The sequence below is a fragment of the Pseudorca crassidens genome, chromosome 10 (assembly GCF_039906515.1).
Source record: "Pseudorca crassidens isolate mPseCra1 chromosome 10, mPseCra1.hap1, whole genome shotgun sequence".
NCBI classification, from domain to species: Eukaryota; Metazoa; Chordata; class Mammalia; order Artiodactyla; family Delphinidae; genus Pseudorca; species Pseudorca crassidens.
The window spans coordinates 68,535,888-68,563,573 of NC_090305.1; the positions used below are offsets into that span (position 1 = coordinate 68,535,888).

At 47.6% G+C, this 27,686-nt stretch overlaps 3 protein-coding genes across 4 annotated transcripts in view; 2 read left to right on the forward strand and 1 right to left on the reverse strand.

Annotated features, from left to right (window-relative positions):
- The first annotated feature begins 225 nt into the window (after positions 1 to 225).
- KLHDC8B (kelch domain containing 8B) lies at positions 226 to 5,061 on the forward strand. Its single transcript, XM_067754404.1, has 6 exons — positions 226 to 374; positions 1,298 to 1,807; positions 2,840 to 3,004; positions 3,341 to 3,565; positions 3,664 to 3,765; positions 4,203 to 5,061. The coding sequence occupies exons 2-6, from the start codon at positions 1,432 to 1,434 to the stop codon at positions 4,397 to 4,399; spliced, it is 1,065 nt and encodes a 354-aa protein (XP_067610505.1). The 5' UTR covers positions 226 to 374; positions 1,298 to 1,431; the 3' UTR covers positions 4,400 to 5,061.
- An 814-nt stretch (positions 5,062 to 5,875) lies between these two features.
- Positions 5,876 to 15,901, reverse strand: CIMIP7 (ciliary microtubule inner protein 7). The gene is made up of 4 exons (XM_067755767.1): positions 15,887 to 15,901; positions 14,577 to 14,690; positions 6,719 to 6,775; positions 5,876 to 6,292 (listed from the first exon to the last, which is right to left on the reverse strand). Exons 1-4 carry the CDS (start codon positions 15,899 to 15,901, stop codon positions 5,876 to 5,878), a joined length of 603 nt encoding a protein of 200 aa, XP_067611868.1.
- Positions 15,902 to 20,115: 4,214 nt separating this feature from the next.
- The window catches only part of IHO1 (interactor of HORMAD1 1), a 33,354-nt gene continuing 25,783 nt past the window's right edge, over positions 20,116 to 27,686 (forward strand). The window contains exons 1-2 of one of the 2 annotated variants that reach the window (XM_067754406.1): positions 20,116 to 20,193; positions 25,005 to 25,071. The gene's annotated coding sequence lies outside the window, so the exon portion shown is untranslated. Of the gene's footprint in view, positions 20,235 to 25,004; positions 25,072 to 27,686 lie in introns of both variants that reach the window. The other variant, XM_067754407.1, reaches the window with a different exon arrangement.

Here is a 27,686-nt window from a genome sequence, read left to right on the forward strand (position 1 = left end):
CACCATACACGTGTCGTGCGGCCCACCGCTTCTTCCTTTCTCCCCCAGTCCGAGGTCGGACCCCAAATCCTGGGCAGGCTCAGCGTCCACATGTCCGTCTGTCTGTTCACCGGTTTCCGTGTGACCATGGGTCGGCGCGCCCTGCTCCGGCCACGGCAGGTGCGGGGTTAAAGCAGGGGGGAGGTTTTCCCGAGTCGGGAGGGGGGACGAGGGGCGGACCCTGTCCAGCCCCGCCCCGCGCCGGAGAAGAGCCGGAGCCCCGCCGGAGCCCCACCGGAGCCCCGCCGGAGCCCGGCCTCAGACCCAGCCAGATCAGGCACCAGCGGAACCGGAACCGCGGACCCTGCGCCCCGGCGGCGCCGGAGCCCCGGCCGGTGAGTCCCGCGGGAGCCGCGCTCAGGGGAAGTTTAGGGCGCGGGGTGTAGAGCCCCAAGCGCGCTCGCTCGGACCCGCCCCCCCTTCCGCGAGCTGGAAGTTTGGGGCCGGGAGGCCCTCGCGCCAGGGGTCCCAGGAGCGTGCCTCCCCGCGGGAAAGGAGAAGCCAGGGAACTTGGAATCTGTGAAGTCCAGCTGCCCATTTCTGCTGGCAACGCCCTGGACTCTGGGAACCTAGAGTCCAGTGCTCGTGAGTTCCCAAAAATCATCCCCCTCCCCGTCCCAGACACCAAGAAGGCAGGCCTCTGGGGACTTGGCATGGGCAAACCCCTGAGGGTAGATCTTGAGGGGAAATGTGGGACTCTGGCCTCCAGCCCCTCCCCTCCCAGTCTCAAACACCCTGATCTTGGCCTTTGCTGGTGGGAATGGATGCAGTCTATGGAATGGCTCCCAAAGGGGTTTTAAGGATACCCTGGACTCTGATCCCTGGCAGCAGGTTGGAGACCCTGATGGCTGCCCAGAGCACACTGGAAGCCAGTAAGGGGGAGGGTACAGTAAAACTCCACTGATGCAGAGCACCAGGGTGAGGATTGTTGAGGCAAAGGGAAGGGGGCTAGGGTGGAAAGTCCTATTCTAGTCACCTTACCTCCCACCTAGACCTAGATTCAACCGGGGAGCAACTAGGTGAGGGCAAGGTATGGGAGGAGAATCCCTCAAGCCCCATAGCAAGTTGGGAAGTTGCCTGGGTAACTGGGAGACTGCCCTCCTTCCCACTCCAGGAGGACCTCCACATCAGTGTGCTAGGCAGTGGAGGTGTGTCTTCCCTCTGCTTTTCCCACCAGCAATTTTGGGCCAGGCTGCTCATCTGTACCCTGAGGGGCTGGTCAGTGGCTCTGACCCTTTGTTTTCCCTCTTTTCTCTAGGTGAAAGCAAAGTCCTTGGACTGGCCCCACACTCCCTTGTAGCCCTGGTAGAGTCAAGATGTGGCCCCATCATGCCCTTCAGTGAGGCCTGCAGCCTGAGCAGATAGCATGGCCTGCCACTGGAGGTGAACACCATGGCTACAGGAGGTGGCCGGGCCTTTGCTTGGCAGGTGTTCCCACCCATGCCCACCTGCCGGGTATATGGTACAGTGGCATACCAGGATGGGCACCTGCTAGTGTTGGGGGGCTGTGGCCGAGCTGGACTGCCTTTGGACACTGCCGAGACATTGGACATGGCCTCACATACGTGGCTGGCACTGGCGCCCCTGCCCACTGCCCGGGCTGGTGCGGCTGCTGTGGTACTGGGCAAGCAGGTGCTAGTGGTGGGCGGTGTGGATGAGGGCCAGAGCCCGGTAGCTGCTGTGGAGGCCTTCCTGGCTGACGAGGGCCGCTGGGAGCGTCGGGCCACCCTACCTCAGGCAGCCATGGGGGTTGCAACTGTGGAGAGAGGTGAGTGGCCTCCCAAGGAAGGTCCCTCAGGTGCCCCAACACCCTCCATTCTTTCCTGACTTGGTCCCTTACCTTCAGAGATTGGGCAAGAGCTGTAAATTTTGCCTGGGTGCCCTGGACATGGCTTTGTTTCTTGTACCCTTCCCTACCTAGCTCTGAGCTGGGCTAGCAGCAGCCTAAACTGCCTTTTCCAGCTGTGAGGTGGGAGCCCAGGCTAGCCACCAGCATGATGGGAGGCCCAAGCCACCTCCCTGCCCCATTCCTCCTCTGTGAGAGACAAGGAGGGGTGGCCCAATGACTCCCACAGTTATAAATAGTCTGGGAGAGGGGGATGGGAGCAGGGCCTTGGCTCAGAGCCCGGCAAGTGCTTAAATTCCTCGCACCACACAAACAAACAAGGGAGACTGAGATGGACAAAAGCCAAGCTGGCCTGGAGGCAGTTGCCATGGAAGCCCCTAGCTAACTGGCTGTCTGCCCAAGGCCCCCACACATGCCCCCAGCTGACCCTGAGCGTATAACAGGGCAAGAACCTACTCTAGTGAAAGGGCAGGGTACAGAAGTGCTGGCAGAAGGCTTGTGGACAGCACCCCCATCCTGCAGGCCCAAGCTCCTCTCCCAGCCCCCCAGCTGATCCCCAGAGCCCCCTCCCCAGTCTGAGCTCCATGCTGAACAGATCTCCATATGGCCCCCACCTTCCTTCCCCCATGAGAGTCCCTACATTGTGGCCTCCAGGTCTGACCACCAGTCCTGCTTGGATGCCAGATGTGGTTGCCATAGCGTCTCCAGGGAGACAGAGACGGCTTATAATTAGATTGGCTGCCTCCTGCTCTTCACTTGAAGGGGCCCTGGCCAGAGTGAGAATCCTAGCTCTCCCAGCCCCCACTCCAGGCAGGCAGGAGGGTTTCTGCTGCCAGGGAGGGGTACCATAAATAGGTTTGTCCTAAGCCACCTCCAGGCCTGACCAGGGCTGTTGTCAGGGTGGAGTGCTGTGGCCAGGCCCAGGGATAGTCTGTATTACTCTTTTCTCTGCAGATGGTATGGTGTATGCACTGGGGGGAATGGGCCCTGACACAACCCCCCAGGCCCAGGTTCGGGTGTATGAACCCCGCCGGGACTGCTGGCTTTCGCTGCCCTCGATGCCCACACCCTGCTACGGGGCCTCCACCTTCCTGAAAGGGAACAAGATCTATGTCCTGGGTAAGGACCTGGGGATGTGGAAAATTGGCCTAAGTCCAAAAGCACTTATCCGTATAGGTTGGCTGGGATCAAGCTTAATCTGGGATGGTGGGACAAGAGAAGTTTTGTTGGTTTGAGCCAGGGTTGCTCTGAGGCTCTGACCTCTGGTGGTCCTGCTGAGGCTGGAAAACCAAACCCCAGTGCCTAAGGATCTTTGCGGTTGATCTGTGCTCTGGTGTGCACACAGCTGGGTATGGGTAGCTGGGGTGGGCAGTGGTAAAGGCTCAGCAACCTGGTAAAGGAAGAGGCTGCCAGGCCTCCTGGGCTGCCTCCCAGGTGCCCCAATTCCATTGGCAGGGGGCCGCCAGGGCAAGCTCCCAGTGACTGCTTTTGAGGCCTTTGATCTGGAGGCCCGTACCTGGACCCGACACCCAAGCCTGCCCAGCCGCCGGGCCTTTGCCGGCTGCGTGATGGCCGAAGGCAGCGTCTTTAGCCTGGGTGGCCTGCAGCAGCCCGGGCCCCACAATTTCTACTCCCGCCCACACTTTGTCAACACTGTGGAGATGTTCGACCTGGAGCATGGTGAGCAGTGGCTGGTCTGGGCTATTCTCCCACTCTCCATGGGATGGAGGGGTGCAGTGTGTGTGAGGGGGCTAGATCTGACCTCCCCTCCCCTGCAGGGTCCTGGACCAAGCTGCCCCGAAGCCTGCGCATGAGGGATAAGAGGGCCGACTTTGTGGTTGGCTCACTTGGGGACCACATCGTGGCCATTGGTGGCCTTGGTGAGTCTCTGTGGGGCTAGGGATAGGAGGGGAGCCCAAGACAGGAAAGAGTAGCCCCCTGCGTGAGTACCACCTCCTGCCCTTCTCTAGGTACTCCAGGGGTCATGGCTTTGTGAGCTTCCCTTTTCCAATCTGTAAAACAGTCAGTGGGTGGTCTGCCTGGCTCAGCTTTTGGGGTGTCTCTCAGCACCTAACTGTGGGTTCTGTACCAGCAGGGGCCTAGGAGATAAAAACAGGACAAATGACCACTGAATGAATGGAGAAATAGAAATGTGAATAAATAAATGAATGAGTGATGAAATGGGGGCAATGAGTAGCAACGCATGGATAGCCCATGCTGGGGTAATGCATGCTGGGCCATGCTCTGAGCTCAGGGAGAAAAAGAGCTGGAGCCCCTGCAGCCTGTGCCCTTTACAACATCTGTCTTCTTCCTGCAGGAAACCAGCCGTGCCCTCTGGGCTCTGTGGAGGGCTTCAGCCTTGCACGGCGGCGCTGGGAGGCACTGCCTCCCATGCCCACAGCCCGCTGCTCCTGTTCTAGTCTGCAGGCTGGGCCCCGGCTGTTTGCCATCGGGGGTGTGGCCCAGGGTCCCAGTCAAGCTGTGGAGGCACTGTGTCTGCGTGATGGGGTCTGAATGCCTGATGGGACCTGTCCACTGGAGCAGTTCAGTGCCAGAAGCAGATGTCTGTGGTTCCTTTTGCTGCTGAGAAAGCTCACTGTGGCTCTGTGGGATGAGGGAGGCACAGGGTGGGGCACTTGAGACACCGTGTCTGGGACTTGGGGGTGGCCTTCATCTTTAGCAAAGGACACACATACCTTTATACCCACCTTTACTCCCTTTCATTCACGGACCATGCCCAGCTCCACCCTTGCTCTGGAACCTACTGGGCCCTCTGTCCAACTGGGAAGTGGGGGAGGGCAGAGCTGGCCTCCTGCCCTACAGGTCAGTGCCTACCTGGAGTTGATCAGGCCCTCCCCAATGGCTGTTCCTGAAAAGTCCTAGCTGTCAGCCTGCCTTGAAGGCCCTTGTGGACTCAGAAGAGATAAGAGAGGGTGGGAACACAGAGGGGTACAGGAGTGGATGTGGGGACTTCCAGAGGGCCAGAAGAATGGTGGCTTTGGGCCCTTTACACTGCTTGCTGTGTGACCTTGGGCAAGTCATTTCACCTCTCTGTGCCTCAGCATCCTCATTTATAAATGGGGATCTCTGAAACCTTCCTGCCCTACCTACCTCACAGGGCTGTTGTGAGGATCCAGGGAGTTCAGATGTGGAAGTAAAAGTGCTGCTAAATCTGGCTTATGGCCTCTGGTGTGGACTCCTGCGTTGCCCCTGAGCCCCTGGCCCTCAACTTTCTCAGGGGATGAGGGTCTAGAGGAGCCTTTAGGACCTGGCCTCTGCCCCCAAATTGTCCTGGTGTCTTAGTCCCACTTAAGCCTCAGTTCTCTGTTGGTGACGTAGGATGACCCCCCCATCCCCTATTGCCCTGGCTGTTAGAGGGCACTCACAGCAAGACCATAGAAGAGCTCAGAAAACTGCAACAAAATACCATAGGATCAGGATGACCTCAAGATTCACATCACACAGCATCCTCAAAGCCTCTGCTCACCTCCGGTGGCGGGGGCGGGGTGTGTGTCCAGTGGGGGCTGTCCCTCTGTCCCAGCTGTGGTGAAGCTGTCTCTTAGGCGTGACTGTGTTACCACTCACCAGACCCCTAGAGGCAGTAGCATCCCAGAAAAAGCAAAGCTGCCAGCCCTTGCCTCCTCCTCCAGTCTTTGCTGCCCACTAGTAGGGACCATTGACTCTGCTTTCCCTGCAGCCGTACTGATTGCAAGGGGTTCACAGTTGAGTTTGTGGCAAGAATGGATTTGGGGTCCTGGAACCCACCTGCTGTGGCCAAGGTAACCTTCCTGGACCATTAGCCTCCTGCAGGCCTTACCTCTTCTCACTCACTGGCAAGACTCCCCAGGCAGCACCTCCCCCAACCAGCACAAGGCTGCACAAGGCTCCATGGCACAAGCAACATAGGAGCCAGGCGCAGGGCCTGGCTGTGCCTTACTGTTCTCCAGCCTCTGAGATCTCTTGGGCTGCAAGCACAGACAGGCCACTGAGTTAGCTGTCCTTGTTTAATGTTCTGGACCAGTTTAGACACTCAGAGACCCCAGCATGAAGGTAATGCTGCAGCAGCTTGGGTCTTGGGATCCCTGGGAGGTCAGGCAGTGTGTTGGTGACTGGGGCCTGGGGCCCCATGTTGTCACTGCCACAATGGCTACCACGGGATGGCTGGCAGAAGTTCTGCTGGTAGGTGGTGCTGGCACGGGAAGGCTGGATCTGCACAAAGTGGGCAAGGCGCTGGGGGAGGTCACTGAGTCCTGGCCCTGACCGGAAATCAGCCTGGTAGGAGGATTCAAGGGGCCGTGGCTGGCGCAACTCCAGTTCACAGGGTGCCCAGCGCAGGAAGGTGTGCTGCTGCCACAGGCGCTCCAGGTCTTTCCGCCTTCCGATTCCCTGTAGCAGGCAGTAGGGGCCCTCCTCAACGGTATGGGCCCTTGGCCCACAGTCCTGGCACCAGGCAATTCCTTGGGCCCCTCCTATACCCAAGCCTGCCTGGTGATGCCTGGCCTGTGCCTGGCCTCCCTGGCCTGGACCCCAGCCTCTTTGGCCTGCATCCCCAGTCATGCCTTCCATTCCAGAGTGAATGAAGCCCCCAGAAAGTCAGTGGTTCCTAAGATATTTGCACATTGTCAGGCAAGCTGGTGGGGGAAACCAAAGCAGAGGTACATCTGTTTGTAGAATGGGCTGTTTCCCAGAAGAAAGAGGTTGTCAGGAAGACAGACACTCCTCTGTCTGTATAAAGAGCCCTCTCTCCCTGCAATGTCTTCTCCCCTCCACCCTACCTCAACTTCAACCTAGGCTGGGAGTCTGCCCATTTTCCTTCCTCTCTCTAGCACTCACTTTGTCAAAGGAAGTGCGGTTGTCATGCTTGGAGAAGAAATGTTGCTGCGCTGGCTCCTAGAAAGACAGTGAAAAAGAAGGTGAATGGGGAAAGATGATGCTTACCTGTCCCCAAGATGCTAACTCAGGGCCCCATAATGGAGGGAAGTTGCCAGGAGCCACCATCCTTAAACTGCTAAACTGCCAACACACTGAAAGGGCAGATAAAAATTAAAGCAACACCTCATTCCTGGAACATCTCATCCCAGCACTTGCTCTCAAAGCAGAAGCCTCTGGGGCCACTGATTGAGGAAGGGGCTGAGGCATTTTCCAGGACATCCTGCCGTTAGTGGGGCAGTGGTTTAAGTTTCACATTGGGTCCTTTAGATCATCCAGGACTAGGCTCCAGCTCTCTCCTCCTCTCTTTCACTCTCTCATCAACAACCCAGCCTCTTGGCCCTAAATACCACCTGGAAACTGAAATTTCTCTTTAGAGCTTGAGCTCTCTCCCGAACTCCAGACTCACTAGCCAACCACCTGCTCCATATTCCCATGTAAATGTCTTAACGGGCATCTCCAGACACATGGCTGAGCTCTGGATCATTCCCCAAAACCACCCCACCTATAGCCTCCCCCAGCTCAGGTCATGGCAGCTAGATCTTGCCAAACACCTTGGAGTCCTCTTGATTCTTTTCTTTCACACTCTACATCCAGTGTGCCAGGAAATCCTGCTGATACTTCCTTCAATATGTACCCAGGATCAGACCACTTCTCAGCATAGCCGCTGCTTTCTCTGGTCTAAGCCACCTTCCCCTCATGCCTCAATTACTGCAAGAGCTTCCCACTTGGTGTCCCTACTTCCAAGCTTGCCTCTCCAGTCTATTGTCCTCTTAGCAGGCAGAATAACTGTTTTAATATGTAAATCAGATCACACTCCTTGTTTGCCAAAAATCCACAACAGTTCCTCATGTTTATAAAAGTCAAAGTCATCATAGTGGTCCATGAGATCCACATGATATTGATTCCTCCATTACCTCTAGCCACACTGGCGTCCTCACTGTTCCTCAAATACACTAGCTACTTTCACCTTGGACCTTTGTACTACCAGTTACTTCTGCCTGGGACTTTTCTCCCAGCTGGCCATGACTCCCTCTCACCTACCTCTTGGGAGGTCTTCCTTGACCACTACTACACCAGCAGTCCCATCACCCCAACCCAGCATTTTTCACCTTCTAACATACTGTATTACTATGTATTATGTTGCTGTTTACCATCTGATGCCCCTGACTAGAACACAAGCACCTCATGGGCAAGGTTACTGTCTGTTTTACTCACATCTATAACTCCAACACTGAGCCTGGCACTGTGCTCAATATATATTTGCTGTTAAATCAGTGAACAGGGACAGAAGATCCCCAGGGCATTTGCTTTAGCCCAGTTGGGGCCAGAGAGCCATGTTCCATCCCCAGGCAGAGAGAGACCACCTCTCAGGCCCCTAGACCTCAGCAGGAATCTCTCCCAAGACCGTCCACCTTGCCTTTGTGCCTGGTCTCTGCCCCCAGGGTCCCTCCACCTCAGCCACTCAGCTTCTCCTGCTGCGGACCAGAATGAAGTACCTGATCTGGTGAGTCCAATCTTGGCTGGGTTGGGGTATGAGCAATGGCTGACAATAAGTTGCTAGATAAAAGTCAGGGGCTAGCTCCATCCCAGATCCCTGAACCAGAATCTTCGGGGGTGGAGCCTTTAACAAGCTCCCCTATTGGGACCTCCTGCCTTAGACAGCTGGTGTTCTCCAAATCGAATGAAAGCTCCATGAAGGTAGGAAGCCAGCTGGCCTTACCTTTCATTCCTCATAAAGCAAACTGACACAAGAGATTAAAAACCCAGAGCCCTTTCAGGAAAAAAATAGAAAATCTTCAGAATCTAGAGCTAGGCAAAGAGTTCTTAGATGTGACACCAAAAGCAAGAGCCATAAAAGAAAAAAAAAATCAATAAATTAGACCTCATCAAAATTTTTTTTTAAGTTTTGCTCTGTGAAAGTCCATGTGAAGAGGATGAAAAGACAAGTTACAGACTGAGAGAAAATATTTGCAAATCACATATCCAATAAAGGACTAGTATCTAGAATGTATAAAGAACTCTCACAACTGAACAGCAAAATAAAAATTCCAATTAGAAAATGGGCAAACAACATGAAGACATTTCTTCAAAGAGGATATACAGATGGCAAATAACACATGAAAAGATGTTCACCATCACTGAATGTTAGGGAAATGCAAATTAAAACCACAGTGAGAGGGCTTCCCTGGTGGTGCAGTGGTTAGGAGTCTGCCTGCCAATGCAGGGGACACGGGTTCGAGCCCTGGCCCCGGAGGATCCCACATGCCATGCAGCATCTAGGCCCGTGTGCCACAACTACTGAGATTGCGCTCTAGAGCCTGCAAGCCACAACTACTGAGCCCACGTGCCACAACTACTGAAGCCTGCGTGCCTAGAGCCTGTGCTCCACAACAAGAGAAGCCACAACAATGAGAAGCCCGCACACCACAACGAAGAGTAGCCCCCGCTCACCACAACTAGAGAAAACCTGCGCACAGCAATGACGACCCAACACACTCAAAAAAAAAAACAAAAAAACCCCACAGTGAGCTATCATGACACATCAATCAGAATGGCTAAAATAAAAAATAGAGACAACACCAAATGTTGGTGAGAATGCAGAGAAATACAATCATTTGCTCAATGCAGGTGGGAATGTAAAATGTGAAACAGCCACTCTGGAAAACAGTTTGACAATTAAAAAAAAAAAACTTAACATGCAGGAGGTACAATATAGGGGTAGGAGAAAAAAAGTTATTATGGGATTATATGAAATCGTGTGTGAAACTTTTGAAAATTGTAAAGTGCTATAGAATTTAAAGAATCTTTCTTTCAATTAAAAAAAATTTCCATCCACATTAAAAAACCAAACAAACAACTTAAATGCAACTACGGGGACTTCCCTGGTGGTCCAATGGCTAAGACTCTGAGCTCCCATTGCAGGGGGCCAGGTTCTATCCCTGGTCAGGGAACACGATCCTACATGCCGCAACTAAGAGTCTGCATGCCCGCAACTAAAAGATTCTGCATGTTGCAACTATAAAAAGATCCCGCATGCCACAACTAAAAAAAAGATCCTGCATACTGCAACTAAAGATCCCTCACGCGGCAACGAAGATCCCGTGTGCCGAAACTAAGACCCGGTGCAGCCAAATAAATAAATAAAATATTAAAAATAAATAAATAAATGCAACTATCATATGACCCAGCAATTGCACTCCTAGGTATTTATTCCAAAGAAATGAAAATTTATGTTCACCCAAAAACCTGTACACAAATGTTCATAGCAACTTTATTTGTAAGAGGTAAAAACTGGAATCAGCCCAGATACATTTTCATAGATGGATGGTTAAGTAAACTGCTATATACATACCACAGAATACTACTCAGTAATGGAAATTGAACCGTTGATACACACAACTTGGAGGAATCTTCAGGAAATTATGCTGAGCAAGAAAAGCCATTCCCCAAAGGTTGCATGCTGTATCATTCCATTCACATAACGTTTCTGAAGTCACAAAATTTTAGAAATGGAGGAAAAATAGCAGTTAGGGACAGGGGAAGGGTGGAGGAATGAGAGGCTGATGGGTACAAAAGGGCAGGACCACGGGCTTCCCTGGTGGCGCAGTGGTTGAGAGTCTGCCTGCCGATGCAGGGGACGCGAGTTCGTGCCCCGGTCCGGGAGGATCCCACATGCCGCGGAGCGGCTGGGCCCGTGAGCCATGGCTGCTGAGCCTGCGTGTCCGGAGCCTGTGCTCCGCAACGGGAGAGGCCACAACAGTGAGAGACCCGCGTACCGCGAAAAAAAAAAAAAAAGGGCAGGACCAGGGATCCTTGTGATATTGGTCAGTATCTTGACTGTGGTGGTGGATGCACAAACCTACACGGGTGATAAGATTTTATAGATCTTTTTTTTTCTCTTGCAAATGAAGTGACCAACAAGGGATTAATCTCCAAAACAGACAAACAGCTCATGCAGCTCAATATCAAAAAAACAAACAACCCAATCAAAAAATGGGCAGAAGATCTAAATAGACATTTCTCCAAAGAAGACATACAGATGGCCAGGAGGCACATGAAAAGATGCTCAACATCATTAATTGTTAGAGAAATGCAAGTCACAACTACAATGAGGCATCACCTCACACCAGTCAGAATGGCCATCATGAAAAAATCTATAAACAATAAATGCTGGAGAGGATGTGGAGAAAAGGGAACCCTCCTACATTGTTGGTGGGAATTTAAATTGGTAACAGCCACTATGGAGAACAGTATGGAGATTACTTAAAAAGCTAAAAATAGAACTAGCATATGATCCAACAAGCTCACTCCTGGGCATATATCTGGAGAAAACCATAATTCAAAAAGATACGTGTACCCCAATGTTCATTGCAGTACTATTTATAATAGCCAGGACATGGAAGCAACCTAAATACCCATCAATAGAGGAATGGATAAAGAAGATGTGATACATATATACAATGGAATACTACTCAGCCATAAAAAGAAAGAATGCCATTTGCAGCAACATGGATGGACCCAGAACTTGTCATACAGAGTGAAGTAAGTCAGACAGAGAACAACAAATATCATGTGATATCACTTATATGTGGAATCTAAAAAAAATGTACAAATGAACCTATTTACAGAACAGAAATAGAGTCACAGATATAGAAAGCAAACTTATGGTTACCAAGGGGGAAAGCAGGGGGAATGGATAAATTGGGAGATTGGGATTGACATATACACACTACTATATATAAAATAGATAACTAATAAGAACCTACTGTATAGAACAGGGAACTCTACTCAATATTCTTTAACGACCTATATGGGAGTAGAATCTAAAAAAGAGTGGATATATGTATATGTATAATTGATTCACTTTGCTATACAGCAGAAACTAACACAACATTGTAAATCAGCTATACTGTTATTAAAATTAATTTTAAAAAGATTTTATAGATTTTTATGGGTTTTTATGGCCATGCCACGTGGCTTGTGGGGTCTTAGTTCCCTGACCAGGGATCGAACACAGGCCCTCAGCAGTGAGAGCGTGGAGTCCTAACCACTGGACCAGCAGAGAATTCCAAGATTTTATAGATCTTAATACACACACACAAATGAGGAAATCTGAATGAAATAGGTAGATTGCAGCAATGTCAGCGTCCTGGTTGTGATATTTTACTATAGATATGCAAAATGTTACCATTGGGGGAAACTGGGCAAAGCATAAAAGGGATCTCTCTTTACTAATTCTTACAACTGTTTCTGAATCTACAACCATCTCAAAAAAAATTTCAATTAAAAAATCTGGAGGTCTGGGGCATGTTCCAGTTGCCCCCCCAATCCCTCCCCCATCTCTACCCTTAGCTTTAAAGTTGTACACAGCCCTAGAATGTGGATGCCTCTGCTGTTGGAGGCAGGTCTGAATTTGGAAACTCACTATTCTTACAGTGACAGGATCATCTATCGACTCCCACTGACTTGAGTTTTATTCTCACAACTGTGGGAGTCTAGTGAAAAGTGCAGTAATTTCCTCTCCACCCAGGCAATTCTAAGTATTCTTGTCCCTGAGGAGAATTTCACCTGCATCTTTGCTTCTAAACCATCTAAAGCTCCTTTTCCACTCAGGTGGTAAAATCCGTGGTCTATGAGCAGGTAGGGCTTGGGCTAGGGTTTGAGCTAAAGAGGCCTTGGAAGAGAAGTAGGTTTCCTGGGATGGGTCAATGTTTGCCTGTGGGAGGACTAAGGGCCTCTCTGGAGGCTGGGCAGTGTGCAATTAGTGGGGTACTGAGTGAGGAGTCCCTGTGGCAGACTGAGGCATGGTGGGGGGTGGGGCAGAGGCAGAGACACAGCAATCACGGCACCACCAACGAAGGACCTGCCTCCAACCATGAGCCCTGGCACTCTGGCCTGACCTTAAGAACAAACAAGACCAGGATTACATTTCCCAAGAGTCAGACAGGTGAAGGCCAGAAATAAACTAATCTGGTTTAGAAGAAAAAAAGAAAAAGAAGAATAAAAAGAAAAAAGAATCTTCTTGCATCTGAATGACAAAATTTCTACCTGCCCCAAACTAAAGGTAAGTGGCTGCTACATCTTGGAAAGGTTTTCAACAAGAATAGCTGCAGTCAGCCAGCTGACACTTGGTATCTCTCAGCAAATAAGAAAAAAGAATGTGCACCTTCCCTGAGTAGTCCCACTAATTAAAACAGCTTTAGATCTAGAAAGGGTCAGACTTGGCATTTGTACAACCTAAGCCCAAGATACACAGACCATGCTATTTTGGGGTTGCTGATAATGCCAACATGTAACAAGACTTCACTTCAATCAAAATATGTCCCCAAATATGTCCTCTACTCTGTTCCTGGGGGACAGACTAAGAGGACATTCAGGTCTTTGGGATGAGGGCTGCCACTGAGGACTACTACAGACACCCAGCAGGAAGTGCCCAGGTTACCTCTGTCCCTGTACTAGGCAGATCTCATCACTCTCTCAAGGGAGGTGGCCCCAGACGAGCAGTCTGGAGTTGCATTTGGGCCTTGCTCAGTAGGCAGTACCAGGCAGCCGTTCCAACTGGTTATGCTAAGGAAGTTCAGGCTCTGTAGCATGGCAGACTCCAAGACCCTGCTCTTGGCCTGGGAAAGCAATTTGTAGAGAATCCAGATGGCCAGTCAAGTAGGACCTGGCTAGAGGCTGGGAAACAAGAAGCTGCAGTGGGCGGAGCATGTTCCAGGCACACCTCCAGGTCCCTCTCAGCCCTCCTCCACCCTGATCTTTCCCAGGAGTCTGATGTGAGCACACTTCTCACCAGGTTGACTTCCCTCTGACCTGAAAGGAAGCCTGGAAAGGAGATGGAGGGAAGGAGGGAGGAGGTGTTTCTTCTCCTGGCTCCCTTCCGGGCCCGCCCCTACCTGGCTGTCTCTCTCTACCCGAAATCACCACTTCTCTCAGGAGAGCCCTCTCCATACCACTCTCTCCATCTGGGTTCTAGGAGCCATGCCTTCCCCTTGTTCCTTAAAGCCCAGCAGTACTGACCACTCGGTTGTTACCATCCTGTGAGAATGCCTTTCCCTGAAGCTCCCACACCTACTCCTTTATATGTATACCCTCCTGAGTTCTGTTTTGAGTGGGCTTTTTACTTTTGGGACCCTGACTATGCTCAGTGTCCCCTCCTTGTCTCCAGGCCTGGAAGCAGTGGAGGGCCTGCAGCCCTGCGTCCCTCTCCTGTTATCTGGAAGCCTTTTCCAGCCACCCTAGGCCGATTCTGCCATCACTCCTTTCCAGTCCTCCTTGGTTAGGCATGGGGGCGGACACCTGCCACTTTCTATGCTGTTTTACTGACCAGAGGAGGCCTCCTACTCACTCCTGAGCCCGTGGACTACGAGGCTGCCTGTGAGCTAGACCATTGACTTTCATGGCATCAAGGAATCTGTGCTGAAGGACAGCCGTCTGCAAAACTCAAGGCTTACTTCTTGGGTTCTGGAGGCTCTCTCTCCATGACCACCCACCCCACCTAGACCCTGACTCTTCCTCCATTTAGAAGGAGCAGTGAGCAAAACTGTCCAGCCTGGTACTGGCTCTTCTCCACCCATGTATCTGTAGGGGGAGGACCTGACATTTCAGGGAAGAGGGGCCAGGCCTCATGCAAGTCCTGGGGATAGGCTGGCCTCAAGTGTCAGTCCAGTTGCGTTAAGGTTGAGGATATTGCTCTTGGGGCCTGAGAGAAGCAGAATCTGGCTCAGCCGTGGCAGCTGCACCCAGGGCTGCCTCGTACCTGACAGCGCTGCAGGAACACTGCTGGGGGCTGGGGCTTGGCTGCAAGGCGATATTCTCGAGCACTTTCACTCTTGAATTGGCCTCTGTAGTGCCCATAGAAGCCACTGTTGTGCTGTAACAAGGCAGGCTTGAGGGTGAATCCCACCCCAACCCCCACCCTGAGTCCTAGACCTCAGAGCCCCCAGGCTAGAAGCCTCTCCTGGGAGTTCCTGACAGAATAAAAAGAATCAGAGAAGGAGGGACACCCTGGAGAGGCGCCAACAGAGAGGTGTCTCCATCCACCATTAGAACAGTTGGCCTCAGCTGTGCTGGCCCACCTGGGAGGGTTATGTCTGTAAGGAAAGGGTGCCTTCCTTCCTTCCTCCCCTCCTTCCTCTCACCCTCCCTCCCTCCCTCCCCCCCTTCCTTCCTTTCTCTCTCTCTCTCTCTCTTTCTTTCTTCAATAGGGTCCTAATATGGGCTGGGGACACACACAGCAGTGAAAAGACAGAAAGACCCTGCCTCTATCAACCTTCCTTCTGGTGAGGGAGTAAGACAAGTGAATAGAGTCAGGAAAGAAAGAACCTGATGACTAGATCGAGTGACAGGGAGTAGGGACAGCATCTCATGACAATGGGCATGGTACTTGAAGGAGTCAGCCATGTGAGGGGCAGCAGAAGAGCATTCTATGTGGTGAGAACTGCAAGTGCAAAGATTCAGAGGCCAGAGACAGAGTTGTGTTGGAAGAACCGAAAAAAAAAAAAAAAAAAAAGAGGCCTTATTGACTAAAAGGCTGTGAGCAAGACAAGGAGAAGTAAGGTGAGGTCAGGGAGGGACAGGACCTAGACTGGGTTAGGAACATGGATTCTCTTCCAAGAGCAAGGGAAGACTTCAGCAGGGAAGGGGACCAGACAGGTTCTGAGTTAGGGTGACTTAGGAAGCACTGAGCAGAGTTTTGAGAACAGGGCCACCATCTAGTAGCATGGTCCTTCTCTGGGGGATCTGAGAGGAAGTCCCCTTCATTGTCTTCCCTGCATTGTTAATAGAGGTCAAGGGTCACTGAAAAGCCAGGATTAAATGGATACATATTCTGCATCTATTGACAAAGTCACGAACACCTGTTTGCTACACACTTCGTTATTCTGGGGCAAGTAGGGCACCCTCTGAAACTGGAGCACTTAAACAAAGGATGAACTTTCCCAAAGAAGTACTTTACCAACAGTGGATACCTTCTGGAGAGAATTTCAGAGACAAGGACTGGCAGAAGACAGAAATGAGCACCTACTGGGGGTATAAGAAGCTGTACTGTGCTGATGTCATTAGGCTGACAACATGGATGACCATGTATGGCCTGGGAACTCTTATGGCCCAACCTCACTGTCCTGAATACCCCCTGGAGAGGACAATGTGTCTAGTCCACGCCATGATCATAGTCCTGAGCAGAAAGAACCTGTTCCCAGCTGGCCTCTGGCCATCAAAGTGGGCTCCTAAGCGTGCCTGGGAAGCCCTTTATCTTTTCATCCCACTGAGTGCTTGGGTCATCCAACTCGTCTGTCCATCCTTCTACTATTGTCAAACACTCCTTTCTCTCTATTCAGTTTATTTCAACAGTATTTACTGGGCCTTTACTGTATTCCAGGCATGGGACATACAGATAGTAGAAGGCAGTCTTTAGCCTCAAGATGTTCCCAGTCTAGAGAGCAGTCAAACTACAGAAGTTTGGGGGGATCAAACAAAGGACTGGGAATAAATGGGGTGGCTAGAGGACTAAGAGGATCAGCTAATCCAGGCATGAGACCAGGACACATGGAAGAGGGCATGGTGTCAGGAAGACTAGATAAGCTGTAGGGGGACCTCATAATGGCAGAGGGGGAGTGGGCAGTTTGGGGTCCTCCTCTAGCCTGGATGCTGGATGAAACCATTCTCACTTTATTCTCATGAGTAATTCATATTTCAGGTACTACCCCAGGGCCAGGGGCTAGGATTAATGTAAAGTACACTCTTACCCAGGAGCCTACTAAAGCACTTTGCATCTTTCTGGGAAACGAGCAGAAAAGGCAAACTTTCCTCTTGTCTTTTTGAGGTTACTTCTGGAGAAAGAGCATCTCAGCAGGTCAACTTCTTGTTGCTTAGTGACAAAGGGATGTTGTGACTACACAATGCTCCTGATTGTTGAGGTAGAGCCCAGCCTGCTACCCCTTTGTGCTTCCTGCTCTATTCTTACTTCTCTCTGAGAGAAATCTGTCCCTCAGCATTAACAGCTTGGGAGAGTTCTTATATAAACATATAAGGCTCCACAGTGGAGTCTGATGAGCTCACAGTCAATGAAATAGCGAATATTTTAAAGGCAAATCCTGCATTTTTTAAACTTCAGCCATACTGCCAGGGATATAAATTTATAACATTTCATGGAGTTAGAAGAAATGCTAAAGGGGCTGGTAGCTCTTAGGATAAAAATGCTGCTTCAGAATAAGGCTCTATCAACTTCTCAGGAGTTTGTGGTGACTGGGAACACTAACTGGTGGCAAATGTTGGTGAATGTTACAAGGGCCCAAGTGAAGGAGGAGAGAGCATAACAGAGGAGCAAAAGAAGCAGCATGAAAGTATCTGACACCATGGTTCCATCCCAAGCTAGCCTTGGGCAGATTATTGTCTCTCTCATTTATAACACAGGGACATGAACAGTTCACTCCTTTTACTAACCCAAAGAAGCTGGCGATTAGCCTCTAAAACTCTGCCAACGAAAAGTTCAAAAACAGGAAACACTCAGTAGGGCTTTGTCACTGGCACAAGCCCTACTAGCCAGAAAGTCCACCCTATTAGTATAGTAACCCTGGAGATCCCCTCTCACATGTATTCACAACTACAAAAATGTTCATTGCTGTATCTGTATAGGGGAAAAACTATAAACAGGCTGAATGTTTATCAAGAGGACAATGAGAAAATTGGCCTATAATCAAACAACGAAATAATGGAGTTACTATAAATTGGCTACAGATACTTTTTTTTTTTAACATCTTTATTGGAGTATAATTGCTTCACAATGGTGCGTTAGTTTCTGCTCTACAACAAAATGAATCAGCTATACATATACATATGCTCCCATATCTCTTCCCTCTGTGCGTCTCCCTCCTTCCCACCCTCCCTAACCCACCCCTCCCAGCGATCACAAAGCACCGAGCTGATCTCCCTGTGCTATGCGGCTGCTTCCCACTAGCTATCTACCTTACGTTTGGTAATGTATATATGTCCATGCCTCTCTCTCGCTTTGTCACAGCTTACCCTTCCCCCTCCCCATATCCTCAAGTCCATTCTCTAGTAGGTCTGGCTACAGATACTTGAATCCACAGAGATAAATCTTAAAAATGGTAAGTCAAAAAGTTGTAGAGGGAATTACCTGGCAGTCCAGTGGTTAGGCCTCTGTACTTCCACTGCCGAGGGCCCAAGTTCAATCCCTGGTCAGGAAACTAAGATCCCACAAGCCACGGGGCACCGCCAAAAAACAAAAAAAAATTGTACAACTTGACACATTTTGATCTATGTATACATCTATGAAACATAACCACAATCTAGGTAGTAAACATATCCACACCCCAAAGTTTCTTTCTGCCCATTAGTATTCCTTCTATATGGCACTCAGGAAACTGCTGTTTGGCTTTCTGTCACTATAATTTGCATTTTCTAGAACTTTATGTAAGTGGAATCATCCAGTATGTATTCTTTTGTGTGTCTGTCTTCTCTCACTTGGCATAATTATTTTGAGAATTATCCATGTCACTGTGCCTATCAGTTGTTCATTCCTTTTTATTGCTTAGTAGTTTTCCATTGTATGGATATGCCAAATCTCTCCTCTTGCTCTTTTTTTTTAATTTATTTTTTTAATAGACTTTTTTTTATAGTTTTTGGTTCAAAGCAAAATGGAGTGGAAGGTCCATAGATTTCTCATATACCTCCTGCTCCCACACATACAGAATAGTACATTTATTATAAATGCTGACCCTAAATCAACACAGAATTATCACCCAAAGTCCACAGATTACCTTAGAGTTCACTCTTGGTGTTGTTCCTTCTATGGGATTGGACAAATGTATAATGACATGTATGCACCATTATAGTATCAAAAAGAATAGTTTCACTGCCCTAAAAATCCTCTGTGCTCAACTTATTCAGCCCACCCTCCCCCTCTAACCCCTGGCAACTACTGATCTTTTTACTATCTCCATAGTTTTGCCTTTTCCAGAATGTCATACTGTTTAGAATCCTGCAGTATGTAGCCTTTTCAAGATTGGCTTCTTTCACTTAGTAAAATGCATTTAAGTTCCCTCCATGTCTTTTCATAGCTTGATAGATATTTTAGTCCTGAATAATTGTCCATTGTCTGGATGTACCACAGTTTATTTATCCATTCACCTACTGAAGATGACAACTTGATTGCTTCCAAGTTTTGGCAATTATGAATAAAGCTGCTATAAACATCCATGTGCAGGTTTTTGTGTGGGCATAAGTTTTCAACTCCTTTGGGTAAATACCAAAGAGCATGACTGCTGGATCATATGGTAAGAGTATATTTAATTTTATAAGAAACTGCCAGAACATCTTCCAAAGTGGCTGTACCATTCAGCTTTCCCATCAGCAACAAATGAGAGTTCCTGTTGCTCCACAGCCTCACCAGCATTTTGTGTTTCCAGCATTCTGGGATTTTGGCAATTCTTAAAGTTGCATAGTGTTATCTGTTTTATTTTGCATTTCCCTAATGCATACAATGTTGAGCATTTTTCATATGTTTATTTGCCATCTGTGTATCTTCTCTGGGGAGGTGTCTAGCTCTTCGGCCAACTTAATTTTTTTATTGTTGAGTTTTTAAATAGATTTTGGATACTAGTCCTTTATCAGCAGTGTCTTTTGAAACCACACACCAATCAGGTTTTTGTCCCCACTACATCACTAAAACTGCTCCCTTCCAGGTCACCAATAATTAATTCTCACTCCTCATTTTCCTTGACTCATCAGCAGCATTTGACACAGCTAACCTCCTCCTCTTTGAAGGATGGTCCAGGTGGCTTCCACAGCACTTCACTCTCCTGGGGTTCCTCCCCTATCCCTAACCACTCCCACTCTGGCTCCTTTGCTGCTTTTTCTTCATCTAAGCCTCTAAACGTTGTGTGTCCTAGGACTCAATACAATCTGTTTTCCATCCATACTCCTTCATTGGTGATCTCATCCCATTTCATGACTTAGCCAGCCATCTATAACTACTGTGCGTTGACTACTGAGAGGGTCTTCATCGGCTAAGGATGCCTGGTGAGGGGTGGGTGGACTGCAGGGTGTGAGTGTGGAGGTGGGAGGGTCCATCTCGTGAGGTGCGCGTGGGTGGGTGTGTTGGTGCCCGGCGAAATGTAGGTTAGCAGGCCAGGCCCACGATTAAATGGTTAACGGTTGAAACCGTTAGGACCGTTAAAACCGTTAGTAGCCTGCCGCAGCGGGGGCGGGGCCCAGGGGGCGAGGAGTAACTCTCATTGGTCAGAGCGCGCCCTGGGGGGCGTGGCCACGCAGCTTAGGCTGCCTCCGCGGGACCAAGTGGCCTCGAGGCAGATCCCGCAACCCCACCCAGTTCGGGCGCGAGCCGGCCCTCAGAGGTGGAGGCCGGAGGGGTTTGGACAGGGCGGGCTGGAGCGGGGTGAGGTGAAGGTGGGGGAGGGGGGCTGGGGAGCCGTCGGGTCCTCGCGAATGGGTTCGGGATTCCCGGGTATCTCGAGGAGTTTCCCAGGGCGCTGGCTTCTCCACTTGTCTTACCTTTGAGTGCCTAGTCGCCCTTCCTTTCCCTGTGATGAAAGACCAGCCTGGCTCTTCAAGGGACTTGACTTCTGTGCTTATCCTTGGAGAGCTGTTTTCGCCAGATGCGCTGGGGACCACGGCCTCCTGGCCTGCCTCAGAGACAAGAGAAAGAGAGTACGCCCCGGAAGTCAGGGTGAACCGGAACCCATGGAAACCCACTGGGATTGGTCTTTGATTATTATGATGGAAAATCCCTTGGAGGTCTCTGGAAACGACAGGGAATGATTTACTCTGGGGCATGTCGCCTGGTAGAAAAGAAGAGACTGAAAATGAGAGAGAGTGACTGTACGCGAGGTTGAGGCGGGCCTGGTGGAGGCCAGAGGGGCCACAAAGTCTGAGGGAGAGATTAGTTTAACCTGTGGCCAAATGGAGGAGCCGTAGGGGCCCTTGAAGGGCCTTGCACCGTGGCCTCAGGATTCTCAGAGTTGAAGACCGGGTCAGATGGGAGGGCTCTGTGCCCCTTAGGACACCCTCTTCAGCCCACATACTCCTCCCTGCCCATCACCGTGCCAAGGCCTTTCTTGTGGAAATAGTCACATGCACTGAAACCTTTCTCTTCCTTTTATGCTTCCTTTAATGGGACTGGGGAATAAGAGAGAGAGGGAACTCTGCCCTTGAAAGTTTTTAAAGTGTGCATTTCAGTTTTCATTTACCTTAGAATGGCTAAGGTCCTACCTAAGAATGACTACCTCTTCATTACTGTTGTACTAGCATCTGCAAGGGAGCGTTGCCCTCTGAGAATATAAAAGCATGTATACAGATAGCATGGTGACAGGTGAATGCAGAGAGGACAGGTAAACCTGAGACTGAGCACATCAAGCCCCAGGTGGTCGTTAAGCATAGTCGCTGTAACCATGGAATTTCTTCAACCACATTTAAGAAACCTCAAGAGTAAGTTAGGTCTGGAACCTGGGGAGTAGTCATTCTAAACCCCAAACCACATGCTATATAAATTACTCTCCTCTGTCAGCATAAACAGAAATGGAAGACAATAGAGGATTTATTATCTATATGTAGTTATAATGGCCTTAAATAATGGCCTTATAGTGATATGTATAAAATTGTCTAGATTCTTTTTTTAAAAAATAAATTTATTTACTTATTTATTTTTGGCTGCGTTGGGTAATCGCTGTGCATGGGTCTTCCCTGGTTGTGTTAAGTGGGGGGGCTATTCTTTGTTGCTGTGCACTGGCTTCTCATTGCGGTGGCTTCTCTTGTCGCGGAGCACAAGCTCTAGGTGCGTGGGTTTCAGTAGTTGTGGCGCACAGGCTTCAGTAATTGTGGCTCGTGGGCTCTAGAGTGAAGGTTCAGTAGTTGTGGCACACGGGCTTAGTTGCTCCCTGGCATGTGGGATCTTCCCAGACCAGGGCTCAAACCCGCGTCCCCTGCATTGGCAGGTGGATTCTTAACCACTGTGCCACCAGGGAAGTCCAAAAATTGTCTGGATTCTAAATCTAGACTTTAGATGGAGGAAATTCTGCTAGTGTGAATGGAAGAAAAAAACTCGACTATCAAAGAAATAAGTAAACATGGGACTCAGGAATCCCATATTTATTTCATCTCCTTTATTAAAATATATAATAAAATTTGTGATTAGGGACTTGAAATGCAATAACTGAAAACAAATCATATATATTTTTAAAAATATTTATTTATTTATTTTTATTGTGCCGGCTGTTAGTTATGGCATGAGGAATCTTCAGTTGCAGCATGCAGACTTCTTAGTTGCAGCACGCATGCGGGATCTAGTTCTCCAACCAGGGATCGAACAGGGGACCCCTGCATTGGGAGTGCAGAGTCTTACCTACTGGACCACCAGGGAAGTCTCCATCTATTTTAAATTTGTGGATACTTGGAAAGATTTGCTCCATTGTCATAATTTAGTTACGCATTTAACAATAAATATTTTCTGAGCACCTATTATTTGCCAGCACAATTTCTAGATTTTGAGGATACAGCAGTGTACAAAACAGACAAAAATTCCTATCCTCAAAGAGCTTAAAATTACATTCTGGTAGGCATGGGTGTGCATGCTGAGACAGGCAAAATAAGATAAATTCATAAAATAAGTAGTGTATTAGAATGATAGGGTGGAGAAAAAGCAGGGGAGAGACATAGTGATTATTATTTATTTATTTATTTTTGGGCTGCGCCGCGTGGCACGCAGAATCCTAGTTCCCTGACCAGGGATCCAACCCATGCCCCCCTGCAGTGGAAGTGCGGAGTCCTAACAACTGGACCGCCAGGGTATTCCCCATAGTGATTATTGAGGTTTTACAATTTTGAATAATTTGAGAGAATACCTGAAGGAGGTGGGATAGCCTATTATGCTGATATCTGAGGAAGGTGTAAACCAAGAAAGAACAGAATGGGCAAGGGATCTGAAGCTGGTGTGTATCAAGTAAGGGAGAGCAATAGTGAGGAGCCCCATAAAGGTATGGAATGGAGTGTAAATGGGAGAGAGGCAAGGTTAAGGGAAGACTGCAGAGGACACAGAAGAAAACCATGAGAACTCTGGCTGCAGTGAAGAGTTTGAACAAAGGGGTAATATGATCTGACTTATGGTTAGAGTAACTTCCACCCTTTCCTAGAGAAGAGACTATAACTTGGAACAAGGGTGAAATCAGGGAGACCAGTTTGGATTGCGGTAATCCAAGCTTGTGGCAGTGGAATGAGGTTGTCAGATATAGCAAATAAAAATACAGGATACCCAGTTAAATTTCTGGATATGTTTTGTAGGAATTACCTTAGTATTTGCTTAAAGATTGGATTTGAGAAAGAGGAGTCAAGGAGGACTCTTAGGTTTTGGCCTGAGCAACTGGAAAGATGAAGTTGCCATTAACTAGAATGGGAAGACTAGATGGGGAATGTTTGAGAGGAAAGATAATGATCTCGGTTTTGGATATGTTAAGTTTTAGGTGCATATTAGTCATCCAAGTAGAGATGTCAAGTCAGCAGTTGAATATAGGAGTCTGAAGTTCAGGAGAAGCGTCTGGGCTAGAGGTTGCAACTTTGGGAGTTGTCAGCTAATACAAGGTATTTATTCATTTATTCACTTTTTATTGTGGGAAATTTCAAATATATAAAAGTAGAGATTCTTGATGAATGAACTCCAATGTACCTGTCACCTAGCTTCATCAATTATCAACCCAAGGCCAATCTGTACCCCTCCCCAGCTGCCCAAGCCCATCTCCATTGTTTTAACGCAAAGCACAAAAAAATTAGATTATTTCATCCATTTAAAACTTAGGTATATATAAAGATAAATACTCTGTTTTTGTCATAACCAAAATATCATGATCATACTTAAAATGACAATTTCTTAATATTATTAAGTAACTAGTCAATGTTTAAATTTCCTTGTTTTCCTACAATTCAGGATCCAGAATAAGTGGACCTGTACAGTTGACCCTTGAACAACACAGGTTTGAACATCACAGGTCCACTTATACATGGATTTTTTTCAATAGTAAATACTACAGTACTACACAAGCAGTTGGTTGAGTCCTGTGATGTGGAACTGCAGATGTAGAGGAACCACGTATACGGAGAGCCAGTTATAAGTTATACCTGGATTTTCAACTGCACTGAGGGTTGGTGCCCTTAACCCTTGCATTGTTCAAGGTCAAGTGTACTTGGTTGATGTGACTTATACATCTCTTCTTTTTTAATTAAAAAAAAACTTTTTTTTTTTTTGGTTTTTTTTTTTTTGGCTGCATTGGGTCTTTGTTACTGCATACGGGCTTTCTCTAGTTGCGGCAAGCAGGGGCTACTCTTTGTTGTGGTGAGCAGGCTTCTCATTGTGGTGGCTTCTCTTGCTGTGCAGCACAGGCTCTAGGCGCACGAGCTTTAGTAGTTGCAGCACATGGGCTCAGTAGTTGAGGCACGTGGGCCCTAGAACGCGTGGGCTCAGTAGTTGCGGCTGGGCTGCGGGCTCTAGGGCATGTGGGCTTCAGTAGTTGTGGCACTCGGGCTCAGTAGTTGTGGCTCGGGGGCTCTAGAGTGCAGGCTCCATAGTTGTCGTGCACGGGCTTAGTTGCTTCATGGCATGTGGGATCTTCCCAGACCAGGGATCGAACCCATGTCCCCTGCATTGGCAGGCGGATTCTTAACCACTGCGCAACGAAGGAAGTCCCTATACATCTCTTTAAATCTATAGTCTTCCACACCTTCTTTCCTCTTGCCTTTTATGGGTTGAAAGAATAGGGTCATTTAAACTGTAGAATTTCCCACTCTCTGGATTTTGCTGATTGCATTCATTTTGTGCCATTTAACCCCTGTATTTTCTGTAAACTGGTCCTTACATCTAGAAGCTTAATCAAATTAAGGCTCAATATTTTTGGTATGTATACTTCTTTGTTAATGCTGAGAACCTCCTGTTCAACCTCATCAAGAGGTGCATACTAAGTCTGGATCTTTCTTTGTGATGAAAAGATCAATCCAGAGGTTTAGGTGTTGCCAGCCTGATCTATCCAGTATCAAGTACCCTTATCAGCCCTTCACGTCTTGGTTTTAGCAGCCATTAATAATCATTTACTAGATTCTTTATTTTCATTAGGGCTCCAAAATGATGATGATCTAATTCTACCATTCATTCTATGTTTATTAGCAGGAATACTTCTATAAAGAAGACCTTTTTCTCATCTATATATTGGTTACCCCAAGATACAGTTTAAAAGGTAAGGTAAATTATAGATTCTTTCCCTACCGGTTTTCAGAATAATGAGTGGGTTACCTATCCTCCAAAGTGACTGATGAGGGTTTTTAAAAATATAATTATAAATTTAACAGAGAAAGCCCCTTTAAGTTAGCTCTCTTGTAGTCTTTGGCCCTAGTAATCTTTGATAACTTCCTTGTTGTCTGGTACAAGGCAATGTCTCAGACTCATCTTGCACATTTCCTGCCCCAGACCTGGTTCCTTTTAGTGAGGAATGGTATTTCAAGACCCAAATCTGGGTAATAAGGTTGGTCATTATTTCGTGGCATTTTCAGTGGATGGAGCTATGAAACATATTTTTAAAGAGAATAATACATCAAGAGTTAATGATTTTTCAATTTATTTCAAACATAGGATTATAGGGTTTTTGTTTAATTTTGTCATTGATTTTATATTTGTATCTCTTTTATCGTACACTGAAAATTTTGATTCCCAATGTCATTAATATAATTATTTATTTGCAATATATATATATATATATATATATATGAAAACAGATACACAGATTCCTGTGTTGCTTATTTTTTCCTTAGGATACGCTCCACCAGGGATGTGGAGTCACATCACCATATTTAGAGGCATAAGAAATAAACTCTGTCTATGGGGGTCAATCACCACCTTGCTTGTTTCACTTTGCTTCTTTGCTGGGATTACTTTTTTCCCCCATTTTGATTTAATTTTAATTGTGTGACTGCATGTAACGATACTTACATAATTCTAAAGTTGAAACTGAAAACTGCTACATTTGGAGAGGTCTAGCTTAGCTTCCATCTCTAGCCTCTTCACCTTATTGCCACCCTCCCCCTAAAGATAAACATTTTTATTGGTTTTCAGTTTATCTATCTTCTCTATATGTCCCTCCCTCACTCCCTCCCTTCTTTCCTCCCTTTTTAAGAAAAATATAAGCACATTTGTGTGTGTGTATTTATATTCATATTACCCTGCCTTTTCTTGGATGAAATAAGTGCATACCACACACACTGTTCTTCACCTTGCTTTTTTTTTTTTTTTTTTTTTTTTTTTGCGGTACGCGGGCCTCTCACTGTTGTGGCCTCTCCCGCCGCGGAGCACAGGCTTCGGACGCGCAGGCTCAGCGGCCATGGCTCACGGGCCCAGCCGCTCCACGGCATGTGGGATCTTCCCAGACCGGGGCACGAACCCATGTCCCCTGCATCGGCAAGCGGACTCTCAACCACTGCGCCACGAGGGAAGCCCCACCTTGCTTTTTTTAACTTAGCAATATATCCTGGAGGTCATTGCCAGAGTATATAGAAGAAATCTTCCTTACTCCTTTTAACAGCTCCATAAAACTCCATTGTGTGAGTGTACCATAGTTTGTTCAACTATTCCCCAGCTGATGGACACTGGGTTGTTTCTGGTCTTGCTATAATAAGATAGTGTTGCACTGAAAAGGCATGTTTTTGTTTTTGTGTTGTGCCATAGTATTATTGGGATAGATCCCTAGAAGTAGGATTGCTGATTAAATGCTAAATACATATATATGTCCTAGATAATGCCAAATTCTCCTCCACAGAGAAATACCATTTGGCCTTCCCACCAGAGGTACATGACAGTGCTTCTTTCCTCACAGCCTCAGTAACAGAATACATCATCATACTTGGATTTCTACCAATTTCATAGGAAAGAAAATAGTCTCAGTATGATTTAATTTGTATCTCTTTTAATGTGAGTGAGATTGCCCATATTTTCACATATATATAAAGGCCTTTGTGGGTTGTTTTGTTTTGTTTTGTTTTGTTTGTTTCTTTGTTTGGCTGTGCCACTCGGCTGCAGGGTCTTAGTTCCCCAACCAGGGATTGAACCCGCACCCGCAGCAGTGAAAGCAAGGAGTTCTATCCACTGGACCGCCAGGGAATTCCCATATAAGGCCTTTGTGTTTCTTTTACTGTGAACTGTTGGCTCATATGTCCTGACCATTTTCTATAACTTTTATGTGATACAAAATTTTCTTTTTAAAATTTTTATGTAGTTAAATTTGTCAGTGATTTTTTTTGTTCTGGACTTTGAGTCAAAGTTTTCCCCACTTCCAGGCTATAGAGGAATTTACCAGTTCCCCCACCCCAGTGTTTTTATGGTTTCATTATTATTTCATCTTTGATCCATTTGGAATATTTTGTAGTATATGGTGAAAGGACTAGATCCGATTTTTTTTTCATATAGCCATTCAGTTATCCCAACTCTACTTTTTAAAATGTTTATCTGTCCCCAATATATCTGAGATACTACCTTTATCATATGCATACTACATTTCCATTTTCAAATAGATCTATTGCTATATTATAATAGACTATTACATTTTCAAATAGATCTATTGCTGTTCTACTGGTTTGTCTAACTGATCATGTGCCAATATGATGTGTTGAGAGGTGAGGAGACATCCTTGCCTTGCCTTGTTCCTGATCTTAGTGGGAAAGCTTTTAGTTTCTCACCATTAAGTCTGATGTTAACACAACATTGTAAATTAACTATACTCCAATGAAAATGAAAAAGAAGTATGATGTTAGCTTTGGGTTTTGGGATAGATGTTTTCTATCAAGTTGAGGAAGTTCTCCTCTA